At 50.3% G+C, this 20,180-nt stretch overlaps 1 protein-coding gene across 1 annotated transcript; it reads left to right on the top strand.

Annotated features, from left to right (window-relative positions):
- The first annotated feature begins 1,099 nt into the window (after window positions 1-1,099).
- Window positions 1,100-20,073, top strand: ANKRD13C (ankyrin repeat domain 13C). The gene is made up of 13 exons (XM_066555789.1): window positions 1,100-1,421; window positions 5,609-5,650; window positions 7,060-7,164; window positions 8,130-8,215; window positions 9,224-9,269; window positions 9,973-10,039; window positions 11,296-11,440; window positions 12,145-12,276; window positions 13,018-13,179; window positions 13,857-13,936; window positions 14,504-14,602; window positions 15,188-15,288; window positions 16,104-20,073. Exons 1-13 carry the CDS (start codon window positions 1,115-1,117, stop codon window positions 16,232-16,234), a joined length of 1,503 nt encoding a protein of 500 aa, XP_066411886.1. The 5' UTR covers window positions 1,100-1,114; the 3' UTR covers window positions 16,235-20,073.
- The last annotated feature ends 107 nt before the right edge of the window (window positions 20,074-20,180 follow it).

Here is a 20,180-nt window from a genome sequence, read left to right as displayed (position 1 = left end):
CTTCAAATTCTGTATTAGGACTGTAAAAAGCTGTGTGGGAAGCAGCTGGGGACAGCAGGCACAGGAATTCCTAAATCTGCCTAGAATTCTTCTTGGTCACTTGGGATGAGGGAGATGATGTGAACTCGGGAAAGACCAGGCCACCAGGAAGGTAGTTCTGTTATCACAGCAGGTCTGGTCTCCCTGGCAACTTAGGGGTTGTTTTCCCTGGGAGAATTATTAAAAAATCCAATTCATCAGGAATTTGGGACATCATCATTTTTACAATTACTCATCCCATATTGGAAGCAGAAACTTGCAGAACTGGCCCAGGAGTGGGACGTGCAGTGGGGAATTGGGAAGCTCCAACCCAGACAGGTCCTTTTGGAGCTGACACTGCACCTACAAGGGCTCGCACCACGACAGGGGCACTGTCACGTTTGTCCCTTTGAGGAGCACTTGTCCAGGTCCCATCATTTCCCAAAAAACTTTCCATGGAGGGTGGGAGAGCACTGGAACAGCTGCTTAGAGTCAAGGAGTCTCCCTGTCCCTCAGGATGTGCCCCTTGGGATGGATCCCGTCCCTCAGGATGTGCCCTTTGGGACTGATCCCTGATTCCGCTCCTCAGGATGTGTTTGTTGGAATCCACCCCCAATCCCTCCCCTCAGGATGCGGTTGCTGGGATCGATCCCCGATGCCGCCCCTCAGGCCGTGCCCATTGGGATCGATCCCCGACTGCCGATGCCGCTCCTCAGGATGTGCTTGCTGGGATCGATCCCGATCCCTCCCCACAGGATGTGGTTGCTAGGATGGATCCCCGATCCCTCCTCCCCTCAGGATGCGGTTGCTGGGATCGATTCCCGATCCCTCCCCTCGGGATGCGGTTGCCGGAACCGATCCCCGCCGCCGCCCCTCAGGCCGTGCCCGTTGGGCGGATCCCGCCCCGCCCCTCCCGGTCACTCCGTGGCTCCTCCCGCGCGCTCTCTCGGTGCGGCGCAGTCTCGCGAGAGCGGCGGCTGAAGATGGCGGCGCGGAGCCGAGGCCCGTGAGGCGCGGGCGGAGCTGCGGCCGCTCCGGGGGCTCCGGGCGGGACCGGCCCCGCGGGCTCCGAGCGCTGCGGGCGCTCCCGCCGGCCATGACCGGCGAGAAGCTCCGCTCGCTGCGCAGGGACCACAAGCCCAGCAAGGAGGACGGGGACCTGCTGGCGGCCGGCGAGGACGAGGCGGCCGCGGCGCCCGGGGGCGCCTTCACGGGCGGGAAGGGCGGGCGGGCCGGGGGGCACCGCGGGCCCGGCGCTCACCGGCACCGCCCGCCGGCCCGGGCCGCCCCCGCCGGGCCCGAGCGCGGCCCCTTCCCCGTGCACGAGTGCGTGTTCAAGGGGGACGTGCGGCGGCTCTCGGCGCTCATCCGCACGCAGGGCATCGCCCAGAAGGACAGTCACGGTGAGCGGGACACACCGGGGGAGCCGGGGCTCGGGGCCACCTCCCGGTGCGGCGGGAGATGCGGATGCTAGACCGGGAAATAGGGAATTCCTTGGGAGTTTTGCAAGGGAGTTTCATAAGGGTGTGTGAATACCCTTTAGGAAGGGTTGTGGAGAAGGGATGGAGTGAGTGGCCAAGGGGGATGGCTTCCACTGACAGGAGGCAGGGATGGATGGTACTGGGAAGGAATTGTTCCCTGGGCAGCTCCTGGCACAGGGTGCTCAGAGCAGCTGGGGCTGCCCCTGGATCCCTAGAATGTCCAAGGCCAGGCTGGGCATTGGAGCTGGGAGCATCCTGGGACAGTGGAAGGTGTCCCTGGCATGGCAGGGATGGGTTTTAAGGTCCATTCCAACCCAAGCCATTCTGTAATTCCGTGATTTTCATAATATGAACGAGCATTCTCAGCTCCAGTACCAGCACTGTGCTGGCAGAGCTGCCTCTGAGCGGGTGTTGCTCTGTGTCCAAGACCCCATTGCATTTAAAAGATTCATTCTTTTTTAGGGTGTCTGAGCTGTCACCTGTTTGCTTTGGGGGATGCTGAGCCGTTCCTTTGGCTGTTGGCAGAGCAGTTTTTGATATTTCCCCAGGCTACAAAAATCTGTCCTTTTTTGCGCTTTCTTTTAAAATGCTGTGGCTCTGGATTTTGAGAGAGTTGTTCTCTGCTGCTCTTCTGCAAATGCTCTGTCCACAGCAGTGTCAGTGGCAGAGATGGAATCTGATCCTTGTGCTGCTCTGAAATTTGTAAATATTGCATGTCTTGCCAGGACATTTCAAAACGTTTTAATTTGGAGGATATTTTATACTGTTAACAAATAAATCAGCCTGGGGGATCAGCTTGACCTTCATGGTTGGTTCTAATCTCTATTTTTAATAGCCGTTTCAAGAGTAACACGATCCATTTCTGCTGGAGAACTCCCAGTTCCACGTGTGTGGTGCCTGAGAAGTTGTGATAACGGGGAGGCTTGTGTTGTGTTTCTGATAAGGAGATGGGCTCTGCTTCATTGTGGTCTGTAAATTCAAAAGGAGCACGAAGGTGAAGGATCTCTGGGGCTGGCAGGGTGGCAGGAACGATGGAATTGGGAATTCCAGCTGTGTCTGTGGTGGCGCTGGAAGGTGGCTGAGGGCTGCAGAGTAACACAGGGCTCAGCTCCCAGCCAGGATGGGCAGGAGTGTTCCCTACAACTGGCACAGCACTTTCCTGAGGGCACAGCTCCAAATCCAGCTACAGATCTGTTTATCCTGCCACCTTCATTCCAGCAAATCCTGCTAGAATGAAAGCAGCAGACTTGGGGAGGATTTTTCCCACTCTCTCTATTCCTGCTGCTGCTTCTCCCTGTTCCTCCTCCAGTTCCCCTTCAAGCAACTCAGCAGCCGCAGCAGCTCCAAGTCTTTCCTTGAAGGCACTTCTGGATCCCTCTTTGCTGTGCTGTCACCCTCAGTGTTTATCACACACATTGATTCCATCCTTTTTTGATCCATATATAAATCTCTAATTAATATCTCCCTGCTTTCCCAGCTCTGTTCAGAGTTAGGACACTTTGGGGATCTCTGATTCATCATCTTCCTCCAAGTTTTTACTTGAACTATTAAAAACAAACCCACAACAAACCTCTTGATGGTTTGACATTCCAAAGGCCTGAGTAACGTTTCCCTGTTATTGTTTTCTTCCTGCCTGTTTCCATCTGTCACTTGTTTACACACACTGGAACTGGGAATTATTTGAGGGACACTCAGGTCCCCCAAATAATCATGATTTGCTCAGAAATAAGCCAGGGGAATCCTGGGATGTGCTAAGGGTTGGACAGAGGGGAGACAGAACTTATTGTTAATAATCCAGGCCTATTTTAGTGTTGGTTCAGTGCAGGAAAGCCAAATCCCGTGGAATGGGAGACTCCTGCTGTTCTGCTAAAAGCAATTGAGTGTTAATTGAGTGCCTACCCAGCTTCCTAAATTAACCTCCAAATCACTGCCCAGAGGAAGGCCAGTGTCATTATTCCCAAACAATGAGTTTCCTGGGAGAAGCCTGTAGCTACACCTAGTAGATGACTTCTAGTTTTATTATAACATGCATTTAAGAGCTTAAATCCTGAACAGACAAATCCTCTTGCTGGAAAACAGCCCTGGCTCCCTGTGGGTGGGCAGGTGCCTCAGCAGAGGTGAAAGGCCACACGTGTGTGGGGACAGGTGCTGTGTTTGAGGTGTGGTTTTGGGCCAGCAGGCCTTGTTTGCCCACCTGGATGGGCACAGGCAGCATTCCAGGAGCTGCTGGAGTGCTGATTCCTTGGAAAAAGGGGCTGTGGCTGTGCTGGGCACTGCTGAGGCCTCGCCTCAAATCCTGGGGTCACTTCTGAGGACTTCATTCCAAAAAAGACCCTGAGGGGCTGGAGCATGTCCAGGGCAGGGAATGGAGCTGGGCAGGGGCTGCAGAATCCCTGAGGGAGCCGGGCAGGGGCTGCAGAATCCCTGAGGGAGCTGGGCAGGGGCTGCAGAATCCCTGAGGGAGCCGGGCAGGGGCTGCAGAATCCCTGAGGGAGCTGGGCAGGGGCTGCAGAATCCCTGAGGGAGCTGGGCAGGGGCTGCAGAATCCCTGAGGGAGCCGGGCAGGGGCTCAGCCTGGAGCAAAGGAGGCTCAGGGGGCCCTTGTGGCTCTGCACAGCTCCTGCCAGGAGGGCACAGCCGGGGGAGAGTCAGGGGACAGGGACAGGAGCAGAGGAAATGGCCCCGAGTTGTGTCAGGGGAGGATTGGGTTGGACAGCAGCAGGAATTTCCCCATGGAAACGGGATCCATGGAAAGGCACTGGAACTGCCCAGGGAGGGTTGCAGTGCCCATCCCTGGAGGTGTCCAAGGAAAGGCTGGAGGTGGCACTCAGTGACAAGGTGGGAATTGGGCACAGCTTGGACTTGGTGATCCTGCAGGGCTTTTCCAGCCTCACCATTCCTGTGACTCCATGATTCTGACAATGTTTCCCCTTGGGTCACATAATTTGCATTTCCTGGGCACTCAGTGTGGCTCCCTCTGCAAGGTGTTCCTCAGGAAGGTTATTTCCATCCCCTGCCAGAGCCTGGCAGCATCCAGGATCCCCAGAGCTGCGCTGGCTCCCAGATGTTGGAGCAGCTATTAATAGCAGCAGGAGCTGAGCTGGGTTAGTGTATAATGGCAGGGCTGTGGCTGCCTGGGATGCTGCCAGTGTCCTGCAAGGATGAGATGCAGGACACATTGAACAGCCCTGTCAGCCCCTCTTGGGCTTGAGTTCCCATCTCCATCCGAATTCCCCTGATGCTGCAGGGTGCTGGTGGCAGCCTCTCCACATGTGCAGCACATCCTGTGCACAGAGCAGGTTCCTCCTGCTGACAAAATGGGAGTTAGAGAATAACTCTCAACCTAGTGCTTGTGTTAGAATCACACAAGAAATTTGTTTTCCAGCATTTTTTTCTCTCTTGACTGCTCTTAGAAGATGTTTAAATGTACAAAATTCAATTAAATGGAAGAACTTTACATCCTTAAGCTGCCTAAATAAACTGTGTCATGAGCCTGGTAGCAGCATTAATCCAGGAAAAACAGCTCTGGGTGCCTCACAGTGAATATTTAACAACACAAATGCCACCTGTGTCACGAGCATCGCCAGGAAAACGGGGACAGGTTTGAGAGGCTGCTGATCATCTCCAAAGCTTTCTTTGGAAACAGCCAAAAGGCAGCTTTGTAGTGAAGGTGCTCTTCCTTCTCAATATGCCCAGTACTGTAGTTGTAAAAAATGAGTACTCAGTCTTTGAAATATTAATAAAACAGGCTGTTAAATTTTTAATCACTATCATATCTGTGAGTAGCTTTTAACCCAGATATGTCAGGCTGGGAAGGGATCAGACCCTTCAGCCCGTGGGGAGCACAGGGGTTGTGTCTTTCTCAAAGACACCTCTGGACCTCTTTGCCTGGGGTGAGTTTCAAGATATCATTAAAAGCCCTCTCTTGGCCCATGAAATGTGTCTCAATATATTTATTTTGACAATTATAATCCAAGCAAATGTCACTCCTCTGGTGGGTGTTGGTGTGTTCCTGGGTTAGAGCAGGAACTGGGGTTTCCTAAGGAAGGGATTGCAATGGATTCTGCTGACTTTCATCTCATCTCTTTTATTTCTATGGTTTCTTTTAGGAAACACTCCTTTACATCTTGCTGTGATGTTGGGACATAAAGGTGGGTAGAACCATTTGTTTTGTTACCTTTTCAGTGATCCTGAAGATTTAGGGGCAAGAGGAAAAAAGGGGTTTTTCCCTTTCCTGAACATGATTTTGTGTTTCAAGCTAGTGAGGTTTCCTGGGAAGAAGATGCCACATGGATTTGGAGGAGAAGAGTGGGAAAAGAAATCTGAGCTTTATTCCCAATATCCCACCTAACCCTGCCCTCTGGCAGTGGGAAGCCATTCCCCCTTTCCTGTCTCCGCTTGTCCCAGTCCCTCTGCAGCTCTCCTGGAGCCTCTTCAGGCCCTGGAAGGGTCTCTGAGCTCTCCCTGGATCCTTCCCCTCTGCAGATGAGCACCCCCAGGTGTCCCAGCCTGTTTATTGAACTGGAAATGGAATCTGGCTGGTGATTCCAAGCTGATTTGCCTGCTCCCTGCAGAGTGCTGTTCTTGTCCTGGGCGCTGTTTAAGGAGCCATGAAAATCCCTGGGCCTTTGTTTATCCCACAGGAGACAGTTTATTCAGCAGGGAGGGATCTCTTCCTCCCCAGCCACTCAGCCTGCCACTGACTCACAGCTGCTGCATCTGGAATGACCAGTGCAGTTTCCTGTGGCACCTGTGGTAGGAAAATAACCCAGGAAGGCCCTGTCTTGGTGATGAGACAGCTGGGCCCTGCTGCATCACCTCCAGATGGCTCAGGGTGGCTTCAGTGACATGTGCTGAGGTTTCCCTGTGGTTGGAAACTGCAGAACCATTTCCAGGGAGCACATGGCAGCACTGAAACCCTCCTTGCTTCCTTCAGTTTTTCCACCATCGTGTCCACTTGTGGATGGGGAATGCAGCTGTTGGTTCCACACCTGCTCTGAGGCTTTCCTGGAACAGAGGTGCCTGTTTGCCCTCTTTCAGTCCCACATTCTTCAGGATGTTCTGGCACACAGGGATGTGTTGGTGCCTCAGCCTCCTCTGCCTCTCCTGTACCTGATGGGAGTTGCCCCAAATCCGTGTCCCCATCATCCATTCACCCCTTGGGGAGGGATGAAGGCCCTGAGGTATTTCTCTGCTTTGTGTGTGCAGCAGAGAGAGTTGATGTCATACATTAAATATAAATATCCTTGTTCCATGGTGGTGTGTGTATCTGACATGCAGAAATATTATAAAAAGCAAACTCCACGTAGCAGGAGGGACAAGTCTCTTCAGTGTTATATAATTGGTGGCTGATCACCAATTATTTTTAGTGGTAATATTGAACAGGGGAGTGCTGGAAGTACTTGCATAAATGGCTTTGTTTGTTAGAGTGAGTCAGAACCCAGATATGTGTTTTGATGATCTGTGTAATATCTCTGATATGAATTGCTTTGGTAGAGTTTTATTCTGACTGCTCCTGCTACATCCTTTACTGTAAATAACTGTGGATGTTTTGTTCCAGAATGTGCCCACCTGCTTTTAGCCCATAATGCTCCAGTAAAGGTGAAAAACGCTCAGGGATGGAGCCCTCTGGCCGAAGCCATCAGCTATGGAGACAGACAGATGAGTAAGCACCTCTTCATTCATCCCAGTTTGCCAGTTAATCCCAAATTGGGGCTCATTCAGAACAGGAAAGCAGAGCTCTCAAGCTGGGTTATTTTCCCACAGCCCTCTCTCAGCTCTCTGAAGGGTTTCTCTTCATCAGCTGAACATTTTATATCTGAACACGATCAGGCGCATCCATTTCCTTGATAAGAAATTGCACTGGGTTACATAAGCAAACTGTTAACTCTGCTCAGACTGAGGGCATTGGGAGAGCTCTGCACCAGCATATTCTGGGTTTGGAATGGCAGGGACAGGACCCAAGTGTATCTGGGATGGGCAGGATCATCTCCTTGGCCTGCTCCCTGTGGTCACAGGTTTGTTTGTGTATCAGTTGCCAGTGGGATGTGGCTTTTAGGCTGCATCTCAAAAGGCCAGTGGGAAAATATAATTTATATAGTATGTTTTATTCAAATATTATTTATTCACCTCAGACATGGAGTCGCAAAAGGAAATTATTCTGCTGCTACTCAATGGTGGATGTTAATAGTATTTGGTATTGCTGTGTGTGGTGGTGCATTCCTGTAGCAGAAAACTCACTATATATTACACATATAAATGTATTATTAATATATTCATGCACTACTTGACAGTCTACCAACAACATTCTCTTGTCAGCTCCTCACTATTGATTTTCTCAGTGGAGTAGATGTTAGTATGTTTGTATCCACGTATTTACTAACACCTGTGTCCAAAGCCTCTTGACATGATTCTATAGCTAATTTTACATTAATTACATGGCCTGGTATTAATTCTGGAGCCTTTTCTTCCTGGGGTGATCCGAGCAGGTTAATGTGCAGTTCCTGTAACTGGGATTAATTCCTCAGGTCTGATGAAATGTTCCATTGCACTGTTGGGTTTAAGACCTCAAGTGAGACACTCACCTATAATTACCAAACAACCAGAGTTCATGGCTTAATTCCTGTGTAGTTTCAGCACTCCTGAGGAAGCTCAAGCAGCAGTCCAGGGAAAGTGTTGAAGAGAAGCGACCTCGGTTATTAAAAGCCCTGAAAGAGGTGAGTTGTGCTGACAAAACCAGATGGGTGGAAAGCAGTGGCTTGTGCTCTGAGTATGGACACTCTGGAAAGCTGCCAGCAAGTTTTTTCCATGTTTTTACCAGTCTTCTGCTCTTAAAAGCAATCTTGGCTCTGTTTTAAGCCAGAATTATATTTGTTTTAAGGTAATACTTCCTTTCAACTTCTAGAAGTTCAAATATAAGGTTTGTGTAAGGCAGACCTGCTCATCATCATTTCAATCTCAGAGTTAAAGAATCTATTTCATTAGATTTTTCAGGCTTTCTTAAATCTTGTGTCAGTGAACAATTTCCTGGTCTGTTCAGTCCCCAGATCTCCTTGCCCGGTGATGCAAGAGATTTCTGGTTTCATTCTCCATCAGCACCCAGCAGCCAGTTCGCCTTGGGCACAGTAAAATACTGCTCAGTTTGGGGACAGCAATTGGTAGAAGCCCAGTTATTTCTCAAAAGTTAATGAAATTGTCCCTTTGGAGGCTGAGCTGTGTTGTGATCCCTGAGCTCCTCGTGCTGGGGTGGGCTCTGGCTCACACGTGCTCTGGAAGCACAGGAGCTCTGACCTGATGACTTCAGCACATTTCCACGAGGCCAATGGCAATTGGTCTTTGTAATACTGCTGCCTGAAACTTGACTCATTAATTATTGTATAATTAATTCTGATTCCATGGGATTGGATGGGATCAATCAAAGCAAGCAGAGAGCTCCATAGGTGTTTTTAAACACATGTTTACAATAAATCCTTTGCAATCCAGGGCTTGACAGTTGGCCTGGTATTAAGAAATGATGAAAAACGTGAGTTCAAATGAGTTACATCATTTTGTCATTATTGATTCTGCTGCAGCTAAAGCTTCAGCGATGTTTAAGTTCAGTACAAATTCAAGTACAGCATTAGAGAAAGTTTTCTTTGCCAAACACAACTTCTGCCTGTCTTCCAGCAAATTTTACAGTTCTTTAGCCTGAAAAGCTTGTTAACACATTCTTCTTTTCTTCTCAGCTAGGTGACTTCTATCTAGAGCTTCACTGGGATTTTCAAAGTTGGGGTGAGTGCTTCCATGTCCCTTCCCCAGGGAGATAATGCAATCAGCCTGCAGCACACTTGTTCTCCTCTGCTTTGTGCTGGAACAGTCACAGTGCTTGGGATCTGGGTCCTGAGGAAAGGACACACAACTTTTTCCAGATTTATTTTTGCTTATTCACTTTTGGAGCTGAATTCTCTCATCCAGTGACTCACTAAGGAGGGGAAGTAGCTCTTTGCTTTAAGACCTGGGCCATGTCAGGGGGTGGGATGGGATGATGCCCAACCCAAACCACTCTGGGATTCCATGATTTTATGTGTTTCATTAATTTAGTAATTAATATTAGTACCTTAGACCATTTTTATGCTTGTGGCTGTTCTCCTTTAATTGGAGCCAGGCTTTCTTTCCCTTGGTGCATTACATAAACTGTAAAATCCCAGAATTCAAACTATGAACAGCCACAGTTACTAGGATTTATAAATGGTTTACCTGTGGTGGAAAATACAAATTCTGTCTGATATTGGAAGCAGGATGTGCAATTATAATTACAAAAAATCAATTTTATGAAATAGGAATAGCCCTGATGTTGTGTTTGATTGAGATGATGATGGAAAATGCTGTATTTGCATTAAAACACATCCAGAATCAGACTGATGGAATGGTTTTAATGGGAACACTTTGCAGAGGGATCTCAGTGCCCTGATTGCCTTTTCTCTCCCTCCTTTAGTGCCTTTACTTTCCCGAATTCTGCCTTCTGATGCATGTAAAATACACAAACAAGGTATAAATATCAGGTGAGTGCTGCTTTTGTACCCAAATACTTCAGTGCCAGGGAAAAGCTGCATCCCAGTGAGCCTGAATCCCTGAGGAGCCTGGGCTCATCCATGACACAGCACTGAGCCTTGCAATTTCAGGCTCTCTGATTATCTCTTTTGAGCTGAATATAACTTAAATATAGAGCAAGAGCAGTTCAGCTGGATAAGGCTTTATCTACCAGATGTGCCGGTGAAAAACAGGGACTGGGTATTTATAACACAATTGCAAATAAATTCCAGTATTTCGTGGAGAAGTGTTGCTGCTCCAGTCTCCACTTAAAAAAAAAAAAAACAAACCAAAAAGTGATATAATTTCTTTCCTTAAGGTGTTTAATGTGACAAATTCACAAACTCATAGGGGATTTCAGGAGTCTCTCCAAGCTCAGTTCTTTTTAGTTTGGAACCAAATGTATTTTCTGGCATTTTCTTTAGGTGCCAAAATTTAAAACAAAGAGGCAAGAATACGATCCTGGAGATGCAATCTGTAGGAATTTTTGTTGTATTAAAGGGGCAGCTTGGGTCTGTAAAGTGAATTTTTAGGTGAAATTTGAGTCTGGGGCTGTTGCTTTCCTTCTCATTTCTGGATGCTGTGCCTGTATGAGGCCTGAACTGAGGGGAAATAGATAAATACAGGTTCTTCCTTGGAATCAGAGGCAAATCTTTGAGGAATTTTAATCCCTCACCACTTAGAGTTGAAGTCACCCAGTTCAGGTTCTTTAACCACCTTTTTATGAGAAGTAAAAGCTCTGGCCATACTGGAGATGAATTACTACAGAGATCCATGGCCTTAGCTCCATCTCCTTCCAGTTACTCAGGTCTGCAGGAGCATTTCCTTGCTGTTGGTGAGGGAGAAAAACAGAAATAGCAATGGAAATAAATAAAATTTTAAAAACTGAATTTGTTTCTGAGTCCTCTTCAGATTTTGGGTCATGTCCCAGTGTTGTTATTCAAGTCAGGACCCTGCTGAGGAGTTGTTTCTCAGTGTGTAGCACTGAATAGATTCTCTCCCACTCCCCTCATGCTGGCAGTATTAAACACAATTTTCTGAAGAAAACTTCACCTTTATAGCAATTTTTTGCCGATTTCTGCATCCAGGCCTCACTTATGAAATCCTAAGAAAACTCAGCCCTTTATGTGTTTGTTTGCTATTAAAAAAATCCACTTTCCTTCTTGGAAGCTGAATTTCCTCCTGCGTTTATGGGTCATTTTTGTGAAATTTGGGGTTGTTTTCACAGGCTGGACACAACTCTGATAGACTTTACTGACATGAAGTGCCAACGAGGGGATTTAAGCTTCATTTTTAACGGTGACGCCGCACCCTCCGAATCTTTTGTAGTTTTAGACAATGAGCAAAAAGTTTACCAGCGAATACACCACGAGGTAAAGCTCTGGGAAGGGGGTGGGACACATCCCGGGCTTTTTTGGGAATATATCAAACAGAATTTGCCTCAGAAACACCCAGAGAACTGCAAACCAAAGAATTTTTACCTCAGTTGTTCCAACTTGAGCTGTGGTGGTGACATCGAATTTTGTGAGGGAAACCAGCTTTGAATCCAGATCTCTGGTTGAGGAGAAGCTGGAATGGGACGAGACTGGAAAGATGTGGTTTAAATTGTTATGTGCTGCTTTCATCTTTCCACTGAGCTCAACTGAGGTCTCCTCAGGTGGGTTTTCAGACCTGTTCCCTCTGCTTTGTATCCTTTTAGTCACTCCATGGCCAGTTCAGCTGATAGCAGCGTGAGGGGCTGACTCACTGGACCCCCTGTAATTAGTCAAGTCTTTAATTACAGCTTTATCCCCCAATCACTTAAGCAGATGGATTATTGCCTGTGGAAAGGGTGTGGCTGCTGAGCTGCTGCATAAATCTCATTGGGATGCTTTATTCACATTAATATTCAAGATTAAACTATTTGGAAACCATTTGGCCAGAGGTTTTATAAAACCGCTTGAAAATGCAGGAAATGCTGCTTCTGGGAAAAGATCCAAAGGACAAGGCTTATGGATTTGTGTTTATTGGTGTATCTTTAGAGGAAGCAATCGTTGTTTGCTAAGTTCTGCTGAGTATTTTGGAATTTTTCTTCCAGGAATCTGAGATGGAGACAGAAGAGGAGGTCGACATTTTGATGAGCAGTGATATTTACTCTGCCACCTTATCCACCAAATCCATCACATTCACACGGGCCCAGACAGGGTGGCTCTTCAGGGAGGACAAAACTGTGAGTGGGGAGGAGCTCAGACCTGCTGCTGGGCAGGAGGGAGGAGGGAAAGGCACTGCAGGAGGCACTGGAGAGATTTCCTGGAGAAACTCTGGCTGCCCTGGATCCCTGGCAGTGCCCAAGGCCAGGCAGGGCAGGGCTTGGAGCAGCCTGGGATGGTGGAAGGTGTCCCTGCCGTGGCAGGGAGCTGGAATGGGCTGGGCTTTGAGGTCCCTTCTGGCCCAATCCAATCCAGGATTCTGAAAGGATAAATTGTGCAGGACAAGGGAAGAATCCCTGTCCCTGTGTCCCCAATTACCACAAGTTCATACCATGTGGAATCTCTCTGCTGGACTGCCTTCAGCAGGAGAAACAAGAAAGATTCTGTAGCTGTTGGGCAGGGGGAGGACAGATTGTGCTGGGAATGGTTTTGTTCCAGGAGGCTCTGATCTCTGCAGGTTGATTCCAGGGAGTGCAGGAAGGATTCTGGGTGTTCCTGCTGGAGAAAGGCAGGGATGGGAGTGCTCTGGAAAGGGATTTCACTCCAATTCTCCAACAATCTCTGTCTTAAAGCTTCCCTGCATAAGAAGTACCTGTTCCTGCTGTATTTTTGGGATTGCCCAGTGCCAGCCCTTGTGGGGGGCTGGGGGAATTCCAGCTCAATCCCCACGTTCCCTTATTGCCATTATTTGATACGCAGAAAGAAAAAAATTTGTGTTTTATCTTCTGTGAGTCATTAATGTCCAAATTCCTTTCATGCAGGAAAGAGTAGGAAACTTCCTGGCAGATTTCTACCTGGTGAATGGACTCGTGTTGGAATCCAGGAAAAGAAGGGAACATCTCAGTGAGGAGGACATCCTTCGGAACAAAGCGATCATGGAGAGCCTGAGCAAAGGGGGAAACCTCATGGAGCAGAATTTTGAGGTATAGTTGATTAACTTTGCCCAGGATGTGGGAGAATAATCTTGCACACCACTCCTCGTGGTGCAAAATACATAGATAATGTTTTTATTTTCTTTTGATTGGCATAATCTAAAAATCACCAACATGACCCACAAGTATAATTTTGGTGATGCATTAATGAATTAGTCTGATTAGTGCACACAGGGAGGGATTTCTGTGGTTATACTGGGTATTCAGCCTTAATTTGTCTCTTAGAAGAGATGAGGGGTTTGGCTGTGGCAAATCAACTGCGGATTCTTTTAGACCCAATGTTGATTGTTGGGAATGAAAGGGAAGCCAGAAAGGCAATCGTGCTCCTTTGAGCTTCATTAAAATGGGAGGAAGCCTGTGATTAGCACCAGGAAATCAAGAGCTCTTCAGAAAGAGCCAGGCTTCAGCTGGGAACACACACAGAGCTTTTAAAGTGATTAATTTATTTCTGTGTGAGCTGGAGCTGCTGCCTTGGCACTCAGAGCCCTGAATTAACTCATTATAGTGGAGCAGCACAGCCCAGGCGTACAGAAAGTGCCCGTGGGGGCTGAGAGCAGGGGCTGGCTGAGCAGGGCAGGCTGTGGCCGTGTTTGGAGCTGAGGGCAGCTCGAGGTGGCAGTGGCAGGAGGAGGGCAGGAGCCCTGAGCTGAGCTGTGCTTGTCCCGCAGCCCGTGCGCCGGCAGTCGCTGACGCCGCCGTCCCCCAACACCATCTCCTGGGAGGAGTACATCTCTGCAGAGAGTGGCAAGTGAGTGCTGCTGGGCCTGCAGGGCTTCCAGGGACACCTCTGCATCCCTGGCTGGGGGTTTTGGGTTCTCCACTTGGTGGGTGCTCCTTTGTGGGCAGGGAGGAGCACTGGGTTTGGTGTCTGGGTTTGGTGTCTGGGTGTTTGTTCTCCAGAGGGCTGGGAGTGATCCTTGTGGGTGGGAGAAGTGTCAGGGCCTCAGCCACAGGCAGAGGATCCTGGAATGCTTTGGGCTGGAAGGGACCTTAAAGCCCATCCAGTTCCACCCCCTGCCATGGGCATTTCTGGGTACTGGTTAATAAACACTTCCTGTAGGGTTTATTAACACCATGTTTATGAGGAATTATTTTACTGGAGCAGTTCTCCTGGTTTTGTCTCGTCTCCTGGTTTAGCAGAGTAATCTAAATTAAGAGATTTTTTTATCTTTATTCTGTACAGCATTACAATAAAGCAAACCCTTTGAAAGTAGGGACTCCTCCCTGATGTTTTCCAACCCAAGTCTGTTTTCCTTCCTCTAAACCCAGGATTTTCCTAGGAAACACTGACTTTACCTCTCCCTCTCCCTCCCAGAGCTCCTCACCTGGGCAGAGAGCTGGTCTGCAAGGAGAGCAAGAAAACCTTCAAAGCCACGATAGCAATGAGCCAGGAATTCCCCTTAGGAATTGAATCGTGAGTGAAAGCTCCTGGCCACAGGAGTTATTCCTGTTGGGAAGGTTTTAATGTGTTCATGAGCTGCAGAGCCCTCCAGATCCCCAGGAGTGGGAGCTGGGAGTGCAGTCAGGATGTTGAGTAAGGGATGCCTTAAACTGGGAATCTGGGAGCTGCTGGGGCTGGGGAAGAGCCAAGCCCTTACTTGGCTTGATAAGAGCAGAGTTTTGGGCAGGGTTATCAGGGTTATCTGTGGTGTCTGATCCCACAGAATTCTGAAATGGTTTTCCCTGTAATAAAGTTTAGCACAAAATTGTGTCCCCTAAACCAGTGCAAAGCCAGGTCAGTTCCACATGTCCGTGGAGAAGGGGGGTGGTACCTTATCCCTCATCTCCTGTGGAAAATAAGGACAAGGAATTTCTATCCTGGTGTTGGTTTGTTGTAATTCTGCATGTGGGGTGACCCTGAAGCCCTGGGATGGAGAAGGGGGATGCTGTCATTGTCACCCTCTGTGTCCCCTGGGCCCTGTGGATGATGTTTTCCTGTCCAGAGGGACAGGGTGTGTGTGGCAGGAGGATCTGCCACGGGCTCTGCTCTCCTTTGCAGGTTGTTGAATGTCTTAGAAGTCATTGCACCCTTCAAGCACTTTAACAAACTTAGAGAATTTGTTCAAATGAAGCTTCCACCAGGCTTTCCTGTCAAATTAGGTAAGAGCACACAGCAACTCCTGGGGCTTTATTTATCCAGAATTTCAGGTTGAAAAAGCTCCCTGAGTCCAACCATTCCTCAGCACTGCCAAGGCCCCCACTGCCCCATGTGCCCCAGTGCCACATCCACACAGCTTTGAAATCCCTTCAGGCATGGGGATGCTGGAAAACCCTTTCCAAGAGAAATTTTCCCACATATCCAATCCAGATTTTCTAAACGTGTGCATTTATTCTTGCAATATGTTCATAAGGCCTTTTGTGGAGTTTTGGGGAAGAGCTCTCACCTAGGAATGTGTTGCTGGAGAGTTCAGGAGCACAGAAGTGCTGGGGCCTTGCTCCAGGGGCAGTGGGATGTGCTGGATTATTCCTCCACTAGGGGATGATCTCAGGTGTGGAGTATTTTGTAACATTCCTGTGTTTCCTTTTCTTGAAGGATTACTGGGGATAGATTGATTTTAAGTGAAAAATAGAAAACTATTGCACTTGTAACAGATGGAAATGTCTAAAATCAACTTAGTCATGGGATAGATGATCCCAGAAGCAGTAGCCCCTTTCCTAAGGGATACAGGGTTCTGGAATTGCAGGGAGCTGTGTGAGCAGGTAGGCTGTGCTCTGCCTCTGCCATGTTTGCACAGCGTTCCAGAGCAGTTTGGCTTGGGAATGACCTCAGATTCCAGCTCGTGCTCCCATTCCCATGGGCAGGGACACCTCCCACTCTAACCCAGGCTGCTCCAAGCCCCGTCCAGCCTTGCAGGGGTGGGGATTGGTGGCGCTCGTGGCTGTGCCCTGTCCCTGAGCGTGCCCTGTCCCCGCAGACATCCCGGTGTTCCCCACCATCACGGCCACTGTGACGTTCCAGGAGTTCCGCTACGACGAGTTCGATGACTCCATCTTCAGCATTCCCGACGACTACAAGGAGGATCCCAGCCGCTTCCCGGACCTCTAAGGGGGCTGGGAGCTCCTGGGAGCACCAGCCCGGCATCCCAGGGCCAGGGAATGGCTGCACCCACAGCAGGGCAGAGCCGTGGGGCACAGCAAGGGATGAACTCGTGAGCCCGCAGCCAAGGGAAGGAGCTGGCCCTGCTCTGGGCATCCAGCCCCTCCAGCTCCCGCTTCTCAGAGCCTCCTGCTGCCATCCCCCTTGGCACAGCCGCTCCTGCCTCGGGAGCTGCCCCCCCCAGCTGGGAGGAGCTGCTGGTTTTTAAATTTTTTACACTTGTGGTGATCCGCGAGGCACTGCTGGACCTTGGCACCGAGCTGGGCCCGGGGCTGGGGTGAGGTGAGCCCCCCTGTCCTTCCCCTGCTCCCTGTTCCCTGAGCTCCCAGCTCAGCCGCGGAATGTTGGAAGGTATCCTGAAGGAATACCTTGGCTGTAGATGAATGAACCAAATGGGCACCACTGACACTTGGATTTCCTCCTGCACCCAGGCAGAGCCAGCCGTGCTCTGCAGGGAGCGAGGCACCTCGGCAGCGCCGGCCCAGCCTGGGGCTGGCCCTGCCTGAGCCCTTCATTCCCCTTCCCTCCCTGCTCCCTGCCTGGCTCCCTGGGCTGGTGGGGAGCACTCCAGGGCTGCCTGGCCAGGAATGTCACTTGTTGTTAACCCTTTATTTGAGCCTCGCTTGGGAGAGGTGTCCCAGAAAGGCCGAGCACCACCAGGTCAGGTTGTGAGAGCTGGGAGGAGCCCAGGCATTGCCCTTTCCTGCAGGAGCAGCTCTCCCTGCACTCGGGGCCACCGTGGTGCTCACGGGCAGCTTGGGCTGTTCCCACATTCGTTCCCTGCCTCTTTGTGTTTAAATCACAGAGAATCCCAGACTGGTTTGGGGTGGGGGGACCTTCAAGCTCATCTTGTCCAGCCCCCGTTCGTGGATGGTTCAGTACTCCAGCTCCTCGAGCTTATTCCCATTCCCAGTTGTTCCAGTCTCCTCATCTAACAATAATCCACCTTTTTGGGGTTTGTTAGGCAAGATTTGTGCAGAAGGCTGATGGTGCTATAATTGTTTGTATGAAGAAATTTAGATTCAAGTGCTGTGGTGTCATTGTACAAAAATGTAAATATTTTCCAAATTATATTCTTTGTGCACTGTAGGTAAAACTTTTTCTGGAATTCCATAGAGTTAAGGATCAAAAAGTTTATAATGAAGAGGATCATTGATGCTCAGTGGAGGGAACAGCTGTGCTGAGCACAAGGGACAAGGGAGGGGCTCAGCACAGGGCAGGGTGTCAGGCACACCTGAGAGCAGGGAATTCCAAACTGCTGGAATCTCTGATCCATCCCAAAGAGGCTGCTCTGGGGAGGGACATAGGGGAGGCCCAGGGAAGCACTGTCAGCAAAGCCCAGGAGCACTGGAGTTGAGAGGGTGGGGTTGGTTCTTTCCCAGCACCTCTGTGGACCTGGGGAACAGGGAAGCACTGGGACAGGGGAGCAGTGCAGCTTTGTTGTTAATTCAAACTCAAATTCAAAATGAAGCTTTAGGGAAAACAAGCAAAGGGAAATGACTCCTGCAGTGCCGTGTCAGGGCAGGTGTGGAGCATCCTCTGGGAATGATGGAACTTGTTCTTCTTCCAAGTCATGATGAATTCCTGACGTGTTTCACACCTCTGGGATGAACTGACACCATCAGTGCTGCTCCTGGGAGCCAGGTGGGATCCTCTGGGACAGCCTGGGGATGTCTGTGGGGCTGAGCTGGAGCTTGGATCGGTGCCTGTGGGGCAGCACAGGGCTCTGCCCCCTCCCAGGGGTCCCCTGTCCCCTCCAGGATGCTTTGTGTAGCTGCAGGACCTGTGCCAGGTGCCTTAGAGGGCACCCCATGCCTTGGGAATTGCAGTGGTGAGAGGTTCCTCCCCGAGGTGAATGTCAGAGCTCCCTTTGCTCAGTGGTACAGGGAGATCCATGGGTTTGTGTTCCTTTGCATTTTTGCTCATCCCAAATCCATCCCTGGCTCCGTGGAAGCGTTGCTGGGGCTGTGGGGCCTGGGCAGTGCAGCCACTGCTGGATCCCAGGCTGGATCCTGGCCTTGGAACTGGAAAACAAAAAGGGTTTGGGGTGGCCTCCTGTGGGATTGAGGCTGCTGAGGCTCTGTCCCCTCTGGACAGCCCCTGGTGGCTGCAGGGTGTCTGCCCAAAGCCCAGGGCAGGTCCTGGAAGTGTTTCCTGTGGTTCCTGTGGCCTCTGGCTGCAGACCTGGGGGATTTTCATCCCCTGGGACACGGCTGCTCCCTGGGACACTTGCAGGGGCTGCAGGAAGGGTTGCAGGAAGCTGCTCCTAAGGCTCGTTCTGTCTTGGAATGTGGGCACAGCTTTGGGGCTGTCCTTGCTCTGGGTTATCCCGGGAACTCCAGCTGCTCCTGCTCTCCCTGTGGAGCTGAGGGATGGCAATTCCCTGGATTGTTCCCCAGCTCCCAGGGCAGCCCCTGGGCTCCCAGAGCTGCTCTCAGTACTTTTCCCTCCTCCTGGGATGTGTTTCCTGTCTGAACATTCCTGGTGAGGAGTTCTCACACGTAGGGACACCTGGGCATTCCCGATGGATGCACTGCAGGAATTCTCAGGCAGGGGGACACTGGGCTGAGCCTGTGGACCCCGAGGGGCTGCCCACGTTGAGATCCGTGTTTATATCCATGTTTTCTCCACTGAAGCCTGTTCTTGTCACTGGGTTGTGTTGCATGGACGCAGGGAATGTTTGTGGGCCTGGATGTGTCTCCAGGGTGTTCCCAGCCCCAACCTGGGGCACAGGGTCCATCCCCTGTCCCGTGGCTCTGGGAAATTCCTTTTCCAAGCAGCATTGATCCAGCAGAGCCTCACCTCGGCTTTTCCCATTTTCTTGGAGGCCAGGCCAGGTGTTGCAGGAGGGTTTGGTCCCTGGGAGTGAGCACAGATCCATGGATTGTGTCTGTGCAGCAGCTCCAGCTCATCCCTGTGGCCTGGGAATGTCAGGGGAACCAGGAGCAGCCCTGGACACCCCAGCTGGAGTTGGTGTCCAGGGCAGGAGGAGAAGGGAGCTGGACCAGGCTGGTGGGAATCACATCCAGCTGCTCCTGCCCAGGCTGGGGCTCCCCTCCCACCACTTCTTTTTTTCCTGAGGTTTTTTATGGCTCTTAAAAGACAACCAGGAATTTTGCTCAACCCAATTCCGACCTCACTGGGGAAGGATCCCGCGGGTTGTTTCTGAACCAAACCGTTCCTCTGGTCTTCCAAGCTCCTGCTCTGTCCCATGGCAAAGGGAACACCCTGGATTTGCTCTCTGGAGCTGCTGCCCAGCCACTGCACTCCCAGCACAGCAATTCCCCGTTCCTGTGTTCAGTCCGTTCGTCCCTCCTGGATGTGTTTGTGCTGGAATCCCCCGGGTTCCGTTGGTATTCCCACAGCCCTCTGTTATTTTCTGTCTCTGCTCCTGAGTTGTAATTCCCGCCAGGAGAACTGCGTTATTTAATCTGGATTAACCAATTCCTGTAATGCTGCAGTTTCACTTTTCTTTTCCTGACAGTTTGTAACTCCCATGGAAAACAAGTCACCTCTCTTGGTTTTCCTGTCGTCCGCTCCCCGGTTTCCCCTTCCCTTCACTCATAGTCACTTTGGGTTGTATCATTTGTTAGAATAAAGACCAAACTATGCTGTTGGATTTGGAAGCTGCTCCACCTGTGCAATCCAGGCTTCCCTCTCCTGTCCCGCCGGGCCTCGGCTGCGCTGCGGGAGCGGGACCGGAGGGGAGGGAACGAGCTCCTGCTGCTGCGTTCTGCAAGGGCATTTTCTTGGTCATTTTTTAAATAAAATCCTGCATTTTCATTACAGCCTCTTCTCAGCCCTCTCTGAATCCCAGGTTTTACAGGGAAAGGATGCAGGAGCAGTTCCCAGCCTCAGCAGGAGCTGAGGGAGCAGGTTGGGAGCAGCTGCCCAG

The sequence above is a fragment of the Molothrus aeneus genome, chromosome 9, assembly GCF_037042795.1.
Source record: "Molothrus aeneus isolate 106 chromosome 9, BPBGC_Maene_1.0, whole genome shotgun sequence".
In the NCBI taxonomy this organism is placed as follows: Eukaryota; Metazoa; Chordata; class Aves; order Passeriformes; family Icteridae; genus Molothrus; species Molothrus aeneus.
Note: the sequence above shows the minus strand (reverse complement) of the source record. Positions and strands in the feature narration are given on the sequence as shown.

What these genes read in the sequence shown, in the direction of transcription:
- ANKRD13C (XM_066555789.1), top strand. Translation starts at nt 1,115, where the DNA reads ATGACCGGCGAGAAGCTCCGCTCGCTGCGCAGGGACCACAAGCCCAGC. An exon ending in TCTTCAGGGAGGACAAAACT is followed by an intron (nt 12,277 to 13,017) that starts GTGAGTGGGGAG and finishes CCTTTCATGCAG; the next exon opens with GAAAGAGTAGGAAACTTCCT. An exon ending in AGGCTTTCCTGTCAAATTAG is followed by an intron (nt 15,289 to 16,103) that starts GTAAGAGCACAC and finishes CTGTCCCCGCAG; the next exon opens with ACATCCCGGTGTTCCCCACC.